Source organism: Cervus elaphus, chromosome 16, assembly GCF_910594005.1.
Source record: "Cervus elaphus chromosome 16, mCerEla1.1, whole genome shotgun sequence".
Taxonomy (NCBI): Eukaryota; Metazoa; Chordata; class Mammalia; order Artiodactyla; family Cervidae; genus Cervus; species Cervus elaphus.
This window is the reverse complement of record NC_057830.1, coordinates 13460065-13477142: the sequence shown is the minus strand read 5'-3', so window position 1 is coordinate 13477142 and position 17078 is coordinate 13460065. Positions and strand designations below refer to the sequence as shown.

The window sequence follows — 17078 nt, the reverse complement described above, 5'->3', positions numbered from 1 at the left end:
CACGGACTACAGCCCGCCAGGCTCCTCTGTCCATGGAATTCTCCAGGCGAGAATACTGGAGTGGGTAGCCATTCACTTCTCCAGGGGATCTTCAGCTTAATCTGAAATGGGATATAACTCAAATATCTAGTGATGGCAACAAGTGAGGTTAACCACACTACATGAATACAAAGAAACTGTAAGTGGTGAGAGCAGGATCAGTGTTGAAAAGAGAAGATATGTGTTAGATAGAGGAAGTAATCAAAGATTATGTACACACTGACCATACTGATGAAAAAACAAGTGTTCATATGCATCGAGAAAGCATGGGAAACAATTCGGAGGGCTAGTTTGTGGTTGGGGGGGGTTCTGTTTTGCTCACTCTACATCCTTAGCACCTAGAATAATATTATCTAGCCTTTGATGGCCTTTCAGTAAATACTTCGAGAATACATGAAGAAAAGAATGAATGACAGTGTCACAAACATTGCTTCAGGTGTGACAGACACAGTGAGCCTGCGCCTGGCTTCCCTGTCACCAGAGTTACCTGTTGGCACCTGCTGATCGGACACACCTGGTTGCCGGAGAAACAGGCTTCCGAATGGTGTAGACAGTCTGCACTGTGGACACGGCCTCTGTCAAGGGCCTCAGGGTCGCCGCTGGGATCAGCGGGGAAGACTGGCCAGGACAGCACTGCAATTTACTGTCTCTAAAGTCTGCCTGGAGGGGAGACAGAAAAGAGGAAGTCAGCCTCAATTGGGGTTTCATTTTCACATTGTCAGCTGTTTCCTCAGCCTTAGCACACAGTCCCTGTTATTTCTTAATAATAGTTCATCAATAGCCATTTATTAAACCATTTTATTTAGTGCCAGCCACTGTGCTAAGCACTTTACATGTATTACCTCTTCATAGTCTTTAAGGGGGAGGTCATGTTTCATCACGTGAGACACCATCATTTATAACATGCACCATTTTTTGCACACGCCACAGAGAAAAAATAATCATTCAAACTCTGTCAGGCCCACTACTGTAATACCTACTCTAATTTCAGAGATGTTAGAAGGTGGAAAATAGCACATCTTGGAACTGATTTTTATGGAAAAGGAAAACTGAGGCTCAGAGACGTTCAGTAATCTTCCCAAGGTCACACAGTAAGCACCATGAAAAAAAGTGAAGTTGCTCAGTCGTGTCCGATTCTTTGCGGCCCCATGGACCGTAGCCCACCAGGCTCCTCTGTGCATGGGATTCTCCAGGCAAGAATACTGGAGTGGGTTGCCATTTCCTTCTCCAGGGGATCTTCCTGACCCAGGGATCGGACCTAGGTCTCCCGCATTGTGGGCAGACGCTTTACCGTCTGAGCCACCTTAGAACCAAGATTCTAAATGGGGAGAATCTTTAGCTTTGAGAGTCCTGAAAGACTACTGCTGAAAAATATAAGCCCCTGTTTGTTTTACAACTGCCTCCAGACACAGAACTGAGCTGGTCTGGGCTGGAGCAGTGCCAGAGAACTGATCACAAGAACAGAGTGTCACAGAGTTGCTGGCATGTGATGTTTCCCACAGGGGGCTTTCACAAACACTGGGATGTAGTGGTCACTCGTGTGGTTCCTTAGATAATGCTCGCTCATTTCTTTCCAGGCATATGGTAGGATTACACTTCCCCAGCCTACTTTAAAAAAATTTTTTTTATAAATTTTTATTTCTTTATTGGCTGTGCTTCCTGGCATGCGGGATTTTAGTTCTCTAGCAAGGGATCAAACCTGTGACCCCTGCAGTGGAAACACAGAGTCTTAGCCACTGGACCCCCAGGAAAGTCCCCCTCACCCCCACTTTGAAGTTAGGCATGGCCAGTGCCTCGCTTTAGCCATGGAAATGAGCCACCATGTTTTATTTCCATTGGAAGAGTTAAGTGCTGGTGTGTGATCTGTCACTTCTTTCCCTGCCACCCCCAACCTCTGTGACCAGCAGTGTTCTAGATGGCAGCTGCTTCATTAGCCAGGGTCCCAGAAACAAAGCAACACAGAGCAGAAGGCATAGCCCACCCATGGCAGTTATGGAGCATGAATAGGAAATTCAATTTGTCATTTTAAAGCATGGCTGAGTCCAGCCTTCCTGATACAGGAGCTGGGGTAAGATGTTATTTTGTTGCTTCAATAAAGTGGGTGTAGGTTGGGCTTTTGATGCCAATTTTGACTCTTTCTGTAAAAAGAGGGAAATGTACTTACATACAAAGGCAATTGTGGGGAAGTTACCAGGGCCTTAGCATGAATCAAGGCAGTGGCATCAAACTTTACTAACAGTCATTATATTCCTCACTGCCATGCACTCAAAATAGGAAAAAAAGAGCCAACTTCATTTAAGAATGATCTTGTGTTCTAAGTCACTTCAGTCATGTCCAACTCCTTGCGACCCTGTGGACTGTAACCCATCAGGCTCCTCTGTCCATGGGATTCTCCAAGCAAGAATACTGGAGTGGGTTGCCATTTCCTACTCCAGGGGATCTTCCCAACCCAGGGATTGAATCCATGTTCTCTTAAGTCTTCTGCATTGGTAGGCGGGTTCTTTACCACTAGCACCACCTGAGAAGCCCAAGAATGCCCTCAGGGAGCAGTGAAAATTACTATTATTAAATCTCAACCCTGAGTACTCGTCTTCTTAATATTTGCTGAATGAAGAAATGAATGAACCAACATTTGCTGGAACAAAGCAGGTAATATAGGGACAGGCCAGGTTAGGAAGAAGAACAGGGGACAGAAATCTGACCAGAGTCAGGCAGAGGTCCTCATCTCAGACAGACTGAGGCCCTTGTCTGACTATCGAGTAGAGTCAACAGGCTCAAATACAAGGTAGGAACTGGCTTCAGAACCAACCAAGGAGTATGGTTGTTGAACTCAGGCTCAAGGCCAATGCTGGATCAACTACCAGAATAACTGTATGGAGTTCCCTGGAGCTGCTGAACTCCTCCTTGACTGTGGACAGGATAGGTCAGGAAGACTCTGGAGAGGCCAGCTCTACAGCAAGGTCAAGTATCTTGACCTCGGTAGGGAAGAAAAGAGAATATGATGCACAGGAGGAAGAAAATTAGGAAGCTGAAGCTTATGAACTTGGCTTCCATTACCATCGAGCTGTTGGTATTAATAACTTGCTAATTATAATCTCCAGTTTAGTCCTCTCTCCTGATACAGACTTGGATATCCAATTGCCAAAAAGTGAAAGGCAAAAGAAAAAGGCAAAGGAGAAAAGGAAAGATATATAAATCTGAATGCAGAGTTCCAGAGAATAGCAAGGAGAGATAAGAAAGCCTTCCTTCGTGATCACTGCAAAGAAATAGAGGAAAACAATAGAATGGGAAAGACTAGCAATCTCTTCAAGAAAATTAGAGATACCAACGGAACATTTCATGCAAAGATGGGCACAATTAAGGACAGAAATGGTATGGACCTAACAGAAGCAGAAGCTATTAAGAAGAGGTGGCAAGAATACACAGAAGAACTATACAAAAAAGATCTTCATGACCCAGATAACCATAATGGTGTAATCACTCACCTAGAGCCAGACATCATGGACTGCAAAGTCAAGTGGGCCTTAGGAAGCATAACTATGAACAAAACTAGTGGAGGTGATGGAATTCCAGTTGAGCTATTTCAAATCCTGAAAGATGATGCTGTGAAAGTGCTGCACTCAATACGCCAGCAAATTTGGAAAATTCAGCAGTGGCCACAGGACTAGAAAAGGTCAGTTTTCATTCTAATCCCAAAGAAAGGCAATGCAAAAGAATGTTCAAACTACCACACAATTGCGCTCATCTCCTACACTAGCAAAGTAATGCTCAAAATTCTCCAAGTTAGGCTTCAACAGTATGTGAACCAAGAACTTGCAGATGTTCAAGCTGATGTAGCAAAGGCAGAGGAACCACAGATCAAATTGCTAACATCCATTGGATCATAGAAAAGCAAGAGAATTCCAGAAAAACATCTACTTCTGCTTCATTGACTATGCTAAAATCTTTGTGTGGATCACAACAAACTGTGGAAAATTCTTCAAGAGATGGGAATATCAGACCACCTTACCTGCCTCCTGAGAAATCTGTATGCAGGTCAAGAAGCAACAGTTAGAACTGGACATGGAACAATGGACTGGTTCCAAATTGGGAAAGGAGTGCGTCAAGGCTGTATATTGTCACTTTGCTTATTTAAGTTATATGCAGAGTACATCTGTGAAATGCTGGGCTGGATGAAGCACAAGCTGGAATCAAGATTGCCAGGAAAAATATCAATAACCTCAGATATGCAGATGACACCACCTTTATGGCAGAAAGTAAAGAGGAACCAAAGAGCCTCTTGATGAAAGTGAAAGAAGAGAGTGAAAAACCTGGCTTAAAACTAAACATTCAAAAAATGAAGATCATGGCATCCGGTCCCATCACTTCATGGCAAATAGTTGGGGAAACAATGGAAACAGTGACAGACTTTATTTTCTCGGGCTCCAAAGTCACTGCAGATGGTGACTGCAGCCATGAAATTAAAAAATGTTTGCTCCTTGGAAGAAAAGCTATGACAATCTTAGATAGCATATTAAAAAGCAGAGATATTACTTTGCCAACAAAGGTCCATCTAGTCAAAGCTATGGTTTTTCCAGTAGTCATGTATGGATTTGAGAGTTGGACCACAAAGAAAGCTGAGCACCAAAGAATTGATGCTTTTGAACTGCAGTGTTGGAGAAGACTCTTGAGAGACCCTTGGACAGCAAGGAGACCAAACCAGTCAATACTAAAGGAAATCAATCCTAAATATTCATTGGAAGGACTGATGCTAAAGCTGAACCTCCAATACTTTGGCCACCTTATGGGAAGAACTGACTCATTAGAAAAGACCCTAATGCTAGAAAATATTGAAGGCAGGAAGAGAAGGGGATGACAGAGGATGAGATAGTTGGATGGCATCACCGACTCGATGGACATGAGTTTGAGTAAGCTCCAGGAGTTGGTGATGCACAGGGAAGCCTGGTGTGCTACAGTCCAGGCGGTTGCAGAGACGGACACAACTGAGTAACTGAACGAAACTGATCCAACTGCCCATTCACTGTTTCCATGCAGGCATTTCTGAGGCATTTCTAACACATCATGGCAAGAGGCAAATTCATTATCCCTCCTGGTTCAGTCTCCCTAAGATTTCCGTGTCTCAGTGAATGCACCCCCTCTCCATCCACATTCTGCAAGTCAGAAATCTGAAAGCCATTTCTGGCCCTTTCTCTCCCTCATCCAATCTAATTCCTCACCAGCTTCTTAAATACGTCCCCGATCTGTGCACATCTATCCACCTCCACCATCAGTACCACTCTGGGTCAAGCTCTCTGCCTTCTTTCCCTTGAACTGCCGTTTGAGGTTTCTAGACGACTGCCCAGAGTCCACACTGCCTGAACCCAGCTCCTCTCACTGCCATCACAGGGATCATCGCCGAATGCAGCTGCCCTGTCACTGCCCCGCTCAGAGTCCTTCAAAGGCTTCTCACTGAAGGACTTCCCATCTGAGATCAGCCGAGCACAGTTGTGCCCTGCAGGGTTTGTCCCTGCTTTCCCCCCCTTCCTCCTCTCATGCCGCGCACCCTTGCTCTCTGCCTTCTAGGCCCACTGGCCTCAGTTCAGTCCCCTGGAGGTGGGATGACCTCTCTGCCCCAGGACTCTGGCTCATGACGCTCCTTCTCCCTGCTCTAGCTGCCTTCAAGCCACTCTTGCCCGGTTCTTCAAAGTCCCAGCATGGTTTCTGACATTGGCTTCCTGCTCCATCTCAGCCCCCGGCTTTTCAGGAAGGGCTTCCCTGGGTGTCTCACAGCCCTGCCAAGGCTGGGCAGCAGGCCAGAGTGCCCGCTATGGCCAGTGGAGGAAGTGGAGCCGGAGCTTCCAGCTGGGGAAGCTGTGCGCAGCCAAACGGCAGGGGCCAGATGAGTATCCGGCAGCAGCACTGAGTGCCTGGCCCAGGCCGTGTCTCTGCCCTCTGTTCCTTAAAAGGCAGGTGCTGGAAGCCGATCGTGACCCTGCTACAGATTGTTCTGTGTGTGTGCATGCTAAGTCGCTGCAGTTGTGTCCAACTCTGTGACCTCATGGACTGTAGCTCACCAGGCTCCTCCATCCATGGAATTCTCCAGCAAGAACACTGAAAAGTGGGTTGCCATGCCCTTCTCCAGGGACTCTTCCTGACCCAGGGACAGAACTCACATCTCTTATGTCTCCTCCATTTGCAAGCTGGTTCTTTACCAGTAGCGCCACCTGGGAAGCCCCATGGATTGTTCTAGAAACCTGCTTTTGTCTCTGCATGGACTGCTTGCGGAACACCTTCCCAGGTCTGATCATCCTCAGACCTGAATCAGCCACTGCTCACGCCCTCCTGTTCATATGGCTGAAGCTACCTCAGGTAGTGACCATCAGCCAGCCCCTGACACTGCACTTCGAGCTACCCCTCGGGCACCACAGAGCCCACCTGGAAGATCCTCTAGACTGACCTTTGGAAGAAACCTCAGGGACCACTTGGCTCTAGGAATTGCAAACTCTGATCCCTGGGAGGAGGAGGGAGGGAGAGGAAAGAGGCATGCATGGGTGCTCAGTCGTGCCCAACTCTTTGCAACTCCATGGACTGTAACCCCCCAGGATCCTCTGTCCATGGGATTTTCCAGGCAAGAATACTGGAGGGGGTTGCCATTTCCTACTCCAGGGAATCTTCCCAACCCAGGGGATTGAACCTGCCTCTCCTGCATTGGCAGGCAGATTCTTTACCACTGAGCCACCAGGGAAGCCTCAGGAGAGAGAGGAGGGAGCCTAAACTCCCCACTTCTGCTCATCAGAGAGTGAGCTTCTGCACAAGCTCTTAATTAAGGAAAAAAGTCGAGGCGCTGAAAAGAATCCTGAAAATCATCGAACTCTCTCACTTTGCAGATGAGGAAACTACAACATTTAAATGTTTAAAAACATTTCAGCAGTTTGCAGAGAGTTTAAATAAGCTGCTCAGCGACACAGAGAGCCATGGCAACAGGAAAGCCGGTTGCCATGACGACCTGCTCCTGTGTTTACACCACCCTGCCTCTCCAGCATTGAGGAACAACAATTGTACTTGACATTCGTGGGATGGTCTGTGCATGGTCGAGTACTTTCAAGTTCTTGATCCCTTTTGACCCTTGCCTCAACTAGATATGAGGAGGAGGATGTTCTTATTACTATTTCCACTTTAAATAAAAGGAGACTGGTGCTCAGAGTGGCAAAATCTTAACTTAAAATCATAAATCATACCATTATCAAGATGCAGATCCAACCCCAAAGCATTGAAAACAGAGAGTCTGATAAATGCATGCACATGCATGTTCATAGCAGTATTATTCACAGTAGCCAAAAAGTGGGGAGAACCCAAAACCCATCCATGAATGGATGGATCAACAAACTGTGGTATGTAAGTGCAATGGAATATTATTCCTCCATAAGAAGACAAACAATACTGATACATCCTTAAACCTTACAAACCTTACAAACATGATGCTAAGTGACAGAAACCAGACATAGGTCACGTAGTGTATGATTCCATTTTTATGGACTATCCAAACTAGGCAAATCCAAAGAGACAAAATGCAAGTTGGTGGCTGACAAGGGCCAGAGTGAAGGGGAAAATGGGGATGACTACTTACTGGGTATGAGATTTCCTTTGGGGGTGATGAGAAGGTTTTAGAATGAGAAGTGGTAGTTGCATGACACTGAACGTACTAAATGCCACTAAATTGTCACTTCAAAAATGGTTAATTTTATGTTACATGAAGCTCACCTCAATAAGATAAAATAACTAGAAAATGCTGACCCCCAAACCCCAACTCCTTCTCAGCTTCACGGAGTTCACAGCGATCAAAAGAAGCTGTTGGTGGGGCTTCCCTGGTGGTCCAGTGGTTAAAAACCCACCTTCCAATGCAGGAGATGCAGGTTTCATCCTTGGCCCAGGAACTAAGATCCCATATGCCTTGGGGCAACTAAACCCATGCATCACAACTAGAGAGAAGCCCATGTACTAAACAACAAAACAAACAAACAAAAGAAAAAACCACTGCATGTCGCAACTAAGAAACAATGCAGCCAAAGATAAATAAATACACACTAGCTATTGGCATTGTCGGTTGGCAATCCACAGGAACTATGTCTTAAAACACAGATCTGTTTTCCAGATCTACTTACGGTAAACTGTGGCCCTGTTATGAAAGGATCAGGAAAAGGGGTCACTGGATCAGCCGGGAATGTTTTTATCTTCAAAAAAGAGACAGAGAAGAGTGTTACTTTCAGATCAGAAAACAAAACTTTGAAATCTTTGGCAGCACACTTTTAAACTGAACTGAAGGATACAGGAGAACGCACACCGAGCCTTCCTTGTTAGCCAAGGAAATAAACCAAGGGTCCCTACGGGTGTGCCTAGCGGTTGTATCTGAGCCTGGAGTTGTGTGATAGGGCCAGGCCTCTGCAAGGAAGACAGGCTGGAGTCTTGTGTTTGCAGGGCGCCTACACTACCTCACGCTGACCACAGCCAGGGGGTATAATGAGGCAGGCGAGGGCTACGTGGGGGCCTGCTGATGGCCCCTCTGCGGCTGTGGGGAATGGACTAGAGGCCACTGATAGGCAACAGAGTCTATCAGAGTGGACAGAGTACCTCCCTGTCCGTTCACGTTAGTTGTCGGGCTCCCTGTAAACTCTGGGCAATAGAGGGAAACCTCAGGGGAACCTGGGTAAGCCTGGAAGAATCCTACCACCATGGCCTTGGGGACAGAAGGCATGGTGATCACAAGTGCCCTGTGCTGGCATCTGGAGAGGGTGGACATTCTGCAGGATCAGGTAGTGCGAACTGGCCATCAAGAGCCTTTGCTTCCATTTCTTTCTCTTGGGTCATTTCATCTCTGGCCTCCTAGACGCCTTTGGAGGAGAGGGGGCGGGGAGGGGTTATATTTCTTTAAGCTGGCCTAGGAGACTGCCAGCAGACCCAGGGGCCTGATGACTGGCACTAGCTTTGTCTGCAGCCTCGGGGTGCAGAAACCGCCTGCTGGTGAATGCACACTGTTCCACTTCCACCAGAGGGCTGCAGCCAAGACATCAAGGCCACCACTTCCCACGTGCAGTCGCTTTAGTTTCTTTCAGGGTCTTGCCTACGGACAGTAGTTACTTGATGGCTTTGAGTCATTCTAATGGGAGGTAAGATAGGGATGCACAGGAACACATCAGATCAGACCCAAATCTGCTGAGGGTTTCTGAGTTTCTGAGACCTACTCAACTCAACCCATCTAGAAATGACAATGTCCTTGGAGTGGGCACTGAGATGTCTAATCCAAGCCTGCTCGCCCCATCCCCAAACTCTCTTTTAAAAGTCTCTTTAAACATCTCAAAATTCCCATGGACCCAGGTGCCAGTTCGGGTTCCTGGCAGTGACTACTTGCTTGCTATACAGCAGGTTAAGGACTAGCGGAAGCCTTACTCCTTGCAGGGCTTAATGGTTCAACATGGTGTGCTGAGACCAACAGCAGTGTGGAAAGTAACATACAGAATAGGCTCAGACCATCACGAAATAAAAGGGGGAAAGAGGATTATTATTGCTATTGAAGAAATGCGAGAGTTGGCAATGTCAAAGAGCTATTTTATACCTGCTCTAAAGAAGAAAAAGGTATTCCGACAGTTACCCTCTGGGTTGCCGAGCTCTGACAGAGCACATACACTCTCCTGATGGTGCACCATGATAGAACGGGGGCAAAGCCAAAGTTGCAATATTGAACCCAGCAGGGTCCAGCCTGAAAAAATCAAACCCCTGATGCACAAGTTATATGTGTTCCCTGGAACAGTGACAAACTGGAAACAAAGCACACGTCCTGCAGGAAAGAGTTTGTTAGGAAGATGGTGGACCATTCACCTGATGGAATACATAGAACGTGGTACCCAGAACAAGCTAGAAGCAATACAATGTTAAGCGAAAAGAAGAAAACGGTAGGTGACATGGATGCTATGATTTAACTATGTAACACTGTGAATGAATATAAATAAATATTAGAAGGAAACATGCAAAAATGAAAAAAAAAAAAGTTGTGCCAGGTTGGGATTGCAGGAGATTCCTTTCAAGTCATTATGTAATTCTCATATTGTCATCTTGATAAACAGCAGGAAAAGACAAGTTAAAAGCTTTTGTTTGCAACAGAAATGCAACTAAGAGTGTTCTCTCTGCGGAAAGCATCTATGCACATCATGGCTCTAAGAAAACAAACTCTTCACAGTTCTTGAGACCTACAGAGAAAGGGGTGGGACCACAGTCGTGAGTCCCAGTTTGACCAGGGCTGGTTGGACTCCAAACTCTGCATCCACCCTGGAGGGACAGCCCCTGAGGCCCCGGGCTCCTCCGGGCTCTGGTGCTTGTGCACACCCCTGGGGCTGCCGCCTGGTGGTCCTGCCCGCCTCACCTCTCCCTGCCAGGGTACCTACCAGCCTCGTTTTGATTGGAGGGTGCATGCAAACTCCAGTGGTCTCTTCCTTCATGGGGAGAGAGAGTGGAGGAGAACAGCGAGAGTGGGCACAGTGGGGGGCGCTGGCGGGCTCTGCCTGCTCACGAGGAGAGGAGAGAAGGGGAGGACGAGGTGGTGAGAGAGGGGAGGAGGAGATAAGGGAGGGGAAGGAGAGAAAGATAGCACAGTGCAAGATGGATCTGTCAACTCCAGACTGCTCTCCAGCCAGCCTCACCCACAGCCTCCTTCCAGCCTCTGGCCACCTGACTTCTGGTCCCTCCCACTTCCCTCCTCTCTCCACCTTCTCTTCTCCTCCCCGGCCCTCCTTGGTCTTCTCCACTGTCTGGGCAGAAGGACCCATCAAAACTCTCTTCCCAGGACTGGCAGGTGGGGGCCATCTCCTGTGCCCGCACAGGACTGGTATGCTGTTGAGGATGCTAAAGCATTGCCCAGGCCAAGTCAGAAAGAGCTCAGATGAATCGGTGAAGCCGGCCATGGGGGCAAAATGAGCAATGGCCACACGCTTGAGAGTGTCTGCCTTCCGTAACCAGTGGCCTCCTATACTCTGCTAAATAAGGACCCACATTATGGTGGATAGGTGAGTAGAGAGCTCCAAGAAAGAGGTACATCAGTGAGGAGAAATACGGAAGTCAAGACTGCATCTGCCATGGCTCTTTATCCGTGTTCAGAAGACGTGCTGGCCATGATCCCCCTCCCACATCTATGGACCCAGGCCTTGGCGTCTCGTCTAGGCACTGGGAGAAAGGGGAGCCTTGCTGCTTCGCTGGAAGGTACCAACCATTGTGAGAAAATGCCATGTTACTTGGGATACTGGCCTCCCCGGTTTTGCTGTTGTTGTTTAGTTGCTGAGTCGTGTCCAACTCTTTTTGCAACCCCATGGACTGTGGCCTGCCAGGTTCCTCTGTCCGTGGGATTTCCCAAGCAAGAGTCCTGGAGTGGGTTCCCACGTCCTTGTTACCCAGCCCCAGCGCTAAACAGTGCCATGCACCCAGCAGAGATCCGACAGCTTGTACTAGTGAGGATGAGGATGGTGAGGAGAGAAAGCTCTGATGTTAGGAGAGTCACTGACAGGGTTAGTGTGAGTCTTAGGAAAGAACCATTCACTCCAGAGAACAAATACATGTATCTTTTAGCTCAAGAGCATTTTCTTAAGTCATTGGCATGATCCTGGCATAATGGATCAAGGACAGCTTCTGGGAAAGCTTCACTGAAAAATTATCAAGGAAGTTGCAGCCTTCTTTTTCATCTCCAGATGGATCTAACGCCATCCTCTTTACTACTGTGCAGTCCTAGGCAGTCTCCAAGGGGCTTTTACAACCATATTCCCAATGGCCTTCAACACAGCCTTGTTTTATTATTCAGATGTGGGAGAGGCAGAAATGACATTTGCAAAGCCTAAATCCATGAGTCTAGACCCTCTTGTCCATTGTCTCTAAATCCATTTTTCAGAAACAAGGGAGTCCACATTAGCCACTGCAGTTAAGTTTTACCAGCCTACTTAAAATCTCCCTCCGCTTCTGGTCCTTGGGACAAATCCCATGTTCCATAGGATGCTATCTAAGGCATGAATCACCAGGAAACATGGACATTCTGCCTGGAGGCCGAAATGTGTGTTGGCCACCAGAGTCTGAATTGAAGATTAAAATGGATGACCTATTTGCCTAGCATCAGACGTTTATTGGTAAAGAAATGTTGGTCAAAAAAAAAAAAAGAAATGTTGGTCCATTCCACAAGCATCTCTGACCTCTCTAAATGGAGTTTTAGAACTCAGATTTTAAACTCAGATTTTTAAATGCATCTGAGTAGATTTAAACAAAAGAACATCCCTGGAGTTCCCACACTTCTGACTCGTAGCAAAAGAATAGGAAATAAGATAACACATGTAATAGGATACTACTTGGAAATACCATTTGTTTTCTCCTGGTATTTCTTTCCCTCCTAGGGTCTTTTCTACATTCAGGCAGCTAGGTTCTGAGTGGCTTCTGAGTTTCAAAATCTGACTCTTTGGGGGAATAGAAAGGTTTAGGTATAGATAAATGATGGTAAAAATGTGTAAGCTTTCAAAAGAGATTGACAGCTTGAGGATAGGTGAGAAAATCCACAGGGGAAGGGAGGAGGGGTAGACACGAGTGAGTGCTGAGCAAAGGGGCTTTGTGCCCCCTCATTCACTGATGGAGGCGGGGGGACAAGGATGAAAGAGCAGAGGGGAGTGACCTTTCTGACGCGTTTGGAGTTAGCTCTGCCTGAGCCGCTGGTCCTGTGCCAAGATACTTCAAAGCCTTATTAAGAACGTCGGGATCCCCATGAAGCCCTACTATACCCAAGTTTACCAGATGTGGGTAGGAATGGGGTTGGTGGGCTTCATCGCTTATAAAATCAGGAGTGCTGATAAAAGAAGTAAAGCCTTGGAAGCTTCCAGTTGTACACCTGCTCACGGTTATCACTAACCAGCTTTCCTTGGATGGGATGTCTGTCTGACTGTGTTATGCGACATTGTGGTGACTTGTAGCAATGCCACGGCCCTCAGGCATGAACAAATGTACCTGTAAGACTCCTCCTCAAAAAATAAAATAAAAGAGCAGAGGGGACCTGCGCCCTAGCAGAGAGGTTCACATCCCAGAAGCTCTGTGATCTCCATCATCCAAAAGGGGCATGAACGAAGCAGAGGGTATCCCAGATGCACCAGCTAACAGGTGACTTTACAAACTAAAGAGGCTTCCCTCCCTCTCCCTGTGCCCTGAAGAACACAGATGCAACCCCAGGGAGACTGGAAGAGGCACCCAATTTGACTTGAGATTAAGCTTTAGCCCTCCTGCTAGAATGAGGGTCAGAATAAAAACTAAGTTATTGAGACAAATGGAAAACCAACTCTTCTGACCCCCAACCCAGGGCCCGTTCTGGGCCCTAGACAGCCTTCCTTTGGCCGAACCATCTCCTCCCTGATGGATGAACTCCTGATTGATGTTCCCTGACCCAGAGGAGACCTGGATCCTGACTGGCTCTACAGTTGGGTGAGTGGTTCCTGAAGTGCAGGGATCAGGGAGAGACAAGCCCCCAAGAGAAAGCATCAGCGAGGCAGGAGGTGTGGGTGTTAATGGTCTTTGTTGCCTGGGGAGGGAAGCTGGTGTGACTGACCTGCAGTAGACGGAACGATGCATTCCAAGGTCAACACGATTTGTGTGTCCATATGCCGTCCCTCTACCTCCCCTCACTCTACCGACACCCACACCCCCGTGCACAGCAGATGAAAATGCCAGATGGAGAGTGGGTGCTGTCTGTACTCACATGCCTTCTTCCCTTCCCATCCCCACGCCCCCATGCTTCCCTCCCAGGCAGAAACTCTTATCTGATCACGAAGAGTCTGCCATGCAGATTCCAGGAATGGGCAGACAACAAAGCTGCAGAGGTTGCAGGACTTGGATGGCTAAACTGAGCTACATAATCAAACAGTTGGAGATTAGAGAAGAAAAGATTTGGGAAAAGGAGGGGGGGAAATGCTATAACAGTGAAGCTGGAAAGCATGTTTTTTGTGGCAAGTTTGAGGATGCAAGTCCTTAGGGCAGTGCAGGGTACAAGAGAATTAAGAAAGAAGCAAAAAGAGATTCGAGAAGTGTTACTGGGAGGTGTTCATTTAATCTTCTTTCATTATTTTGAGAGATGCCAGTTAAAGATTGAATTTTTTTTTTTCTTGGCTGTTTGGACCATACTTCATTCCATGCAGAGACTGGATCATAAGGGTTGAAAGTCATAAGGGTTAAACTAGCTCCAACAGTGTCTTGGTTTAATGAAGTTCGGAAAATCTGTCCTGCTCCTCTCTCGCCAGCTCCCTGTCCTTCCAGCTCTGGCCCAAGGAGCCAGGGCAGTGACGTGGCTTTAGGAGGTTCGTCCAGTCTCAGACCCCAAGTCTAGTCTTTCCTTGGCTATCCTAGGAGATACAGATGCCATGCCTCTCCATCACCCCAGCAACAGGGCAGAGAGGGCTCCAGTTCCTATTTCTGTGATGGTGGGAGGAACATATGAAGGAGATGGAAGAGGACCAGACTAAGGTGGAAGCAGGCAGCTGGAGCCCCTCTTCCTCTCTAGGACTCTTCAGCACTCTCAGAGATAGGACTCTGGACTGAAGTAAAACCGGAAATACCAGCCCTCCAGCACACCTAGCGCATGTATGCACTCTGTGAACATGTACCTGTGCCTCAAATCTGCACAAACGAGACAAAGGGTGCTTCATCTTGAGAACAGATATTCCCTGCCGACTCTAGCTGTGAAGTGAGCAGCTGTGTCTTGTACAAGGACCTCAGCTGTCCTGTGGCTGGGCAGTGTGGCACCTGGCTCCTATTTCGGAGCTCTGTCGGAGCTGCCCAGAGACATAGGCAGAGTGTCCTGGGGACAGGGAGCAAGCTCCCTGTTGTTGGAGGTTACCCTATCTTGGCAATCTGTCTAACAAGAAGGGCATGAATGACCAGCTCCATTTTCTTGAACATGGGAAGGAAGTAACTCTGCAGGTTCCCGAGCTGGGCATCACCCATGGTCAGTTCTCAGCTGGTTATCTGAAGGAGCCGACTTGAAGCTCTCAGACAGCACCAGCTCTCCAGATGAGATGAACAGTTGCAGAAATCACAAGCGATTTCCTTGTGCTATCCGAGGCAGGAGCAGTGATCATTCCTAAAGCCTGTGCAGCATTTGGCCTCATATGTCCCCTCTTGAAAGCTGCCCAGAAAACCTTCCCACCCAGGGCACCCTCGTCCAACTAGCCTGTTCTGAATGACTGCCACCTGGCTTCTCCCTAAGCATCCTGCACATGGCTCTCCTATGGATTCTGACCCTTTATCAACCAGAGCCCCTCCAGCCTCCAGCTGCCCTATCCACTCCCAGAGCCTCGCACACAGCCAAACACACAGATCAGTTCTCAGGAGATAGGTTTTCACTTGGCTCATATTTTGACTCACAAGCCAAATTTGTGAACCATGATTTATGTTCCAGTACCCTTGGGTATCAGGCTAAGCCCAGCTGAAGGTACATCCAATCTTGCCTGTGTCATCCAGTGATATTAATAATATCTTATACATATTTATGTTGCTTTCTATGTGGGGCTCTTTCTCTTGTGTGATCCTCATCATACTCTTAGGCAAGCAGGGCAAACAATGACATCCTTATTGAACAGAAGATGGGGCAGCAATTATCCAGTGGCCAGGATCTTAAGGTGAGGAGCAGAGAAAGGAGCTAGTTCTGGTCTGCATGACTCCTGGTCCAGTGCTCCCTCCCCCAAGTGGCTTTCCCACCTGCAGGAATCCCATCCCTAAAGAGAGACCTGTCTGCAGAGGATGGCAGATGGTAGGAAGGCACAAGGGGCCTGGAAAGCCAAGGTGAGGCCTTGAGCCAGTGCTTTAGGCCAGAGCGTGTTGTTGGAAGAGACAGCAAGAGATACCCGATTGCAGGCATGCGGGGCGCAGCCCGGGAAGCCGAGAACCCGAGACTCAGGCATGGAGGAGCCAGCCGTAGGAGGCTCAAGGATCAGCAGACAGGTGGGGCGGGGCTCCTGTTGCCGCCCTCAGAGGAAAGGGGACACCGCCCTCCCTCAGGAGCTCTGGGAGGTGGAGGGACCCCTGACGCCTGAACCCTGAAAGAAAGCTGACCCTGAGCCTCCAGGCTGTGAGCAGGACAAGAGGGAGAGCCTGCCCCTCGGTGATGCCCACCTCCGTCCATCCGTCCCACTGCCAAGGCATGTCTACGGTCTGAGGCTTTTCTGGTTTTAGCAAAATGGAAAGTTTACCAGAGGAGTGGCTTCCGTGAAATCCATCAGGAGATCCCCCGGCTCCAAGGTAAAGGCACCTCCGCGGTTAGAGGGGCTCTACAGAGGCAGACAAAAACATCCCAGTTAGGGGTGGGAGGGAGGCTCACGAGAGAGGGGGTGTACATATACATATAGCTGATTCACTTTGTTGTATAGCAGAAATCAACACAACATTGTAAAGCAGTGATCCTCCGAATAAAAAATAAAAACAACCTGAAAACAGAAATATCCCAGTGAGTGCTGGCTCTCGACTGATCATGGAATTTCATCAGAAAATACAGGTTGTTCCCTACCACTCTCCTCCCCTCACTTACTAGCACTGAACTCATTATTACGCCAACCCCCCCATCACGGTTCTCTTGCTCAGCAGGGTACAAAATATTGAGACCAAAACCCAATTTTTCTGACATCTTCATGGGTAGAAGCAGGTTATAGGGAGGGGGAACTGTCTTTTTTGAAGCTGCAAACAATTTTTCTTAAATGCTCTGAGTGCTCTTTGACTGGCCTTTGGGGGAAAAATACTTCAAAGAGTCCTTTGAATATATAAAGAGAAAGAAAAGACCCTATCTTGGATCCGGGGGGCCAAGACCTCAAGGAGCTAAACTCATCTGCACAATAGTGAGGAAAAGCTTTCTGGTGGGAGGGTGGGATCTTTCATTTTTTGGAAAAATTTTTTCTGCCTTGCCCTGGAGTCTCAGCAGCATGGGGGCCTTGAAGCCCTATATGGGAAAAAGTAAGTCTCAAATCTCATTAACTTGGTGCAAGCAGAGCCCTAAGGAGAGAGCTGGCCAG

At 47.8% G+C, this 17078-nt stretch overlaps 2 protein-coding genes across 8 annotated transcripts in view; one reads left to right on the top strand and one right to left on the bottom strand.

The window, feature by feature from the left end:
• Positions 1-17078, bottom strand: part of EPB41L4B (erythrocyte membrane protein band 4.1 like 4B) — a 137815-nt gene that overhangs the window by 3019 nt on the left and 117718 nt on the right. For 3 of the 7 annotated variants that reach the window (XM_043927716.1, XM_043927718.1, XM_043927717.1), the window contains exons 22-25: positions 16266-16343; positions 10455-10571; positions 8181-8249; positions 527-699 (exon numbers count right to left, since the gene is read on the bottom strand). In XM_043927716.1, the coding sequence (XP_043783651.1) occupies positions 527-699; positions 8181-8249; positions 10455-10571; positions 16266-16343 (437 nt within the window). The remainder of the gene's footprint in view (positions 1-526; positions 700-8180; positions 8250-10454; positions 10572-16265; positions 16344-17078) is intronic. The other 4 variants (XM_043927720.1, XM_043927721.1, XM_043927722.1 and 1 more) reach the window with 3 other exon arrangements.
• Positions 11478-12942, top strand: LOC122709864 (ATP synthase subunit ATP5MJ, mitochondrial-like). Its single transcript, XM_043927134.1, has 2 exons — positions 11478-11525; positions 12733-12942. Exons 1-2 carry the CDS (start codon positions 11478-11480, stop codon positions 12940-12942), a joined length of 258 nt encoding a protein of 85 aa, XP_043783069.1.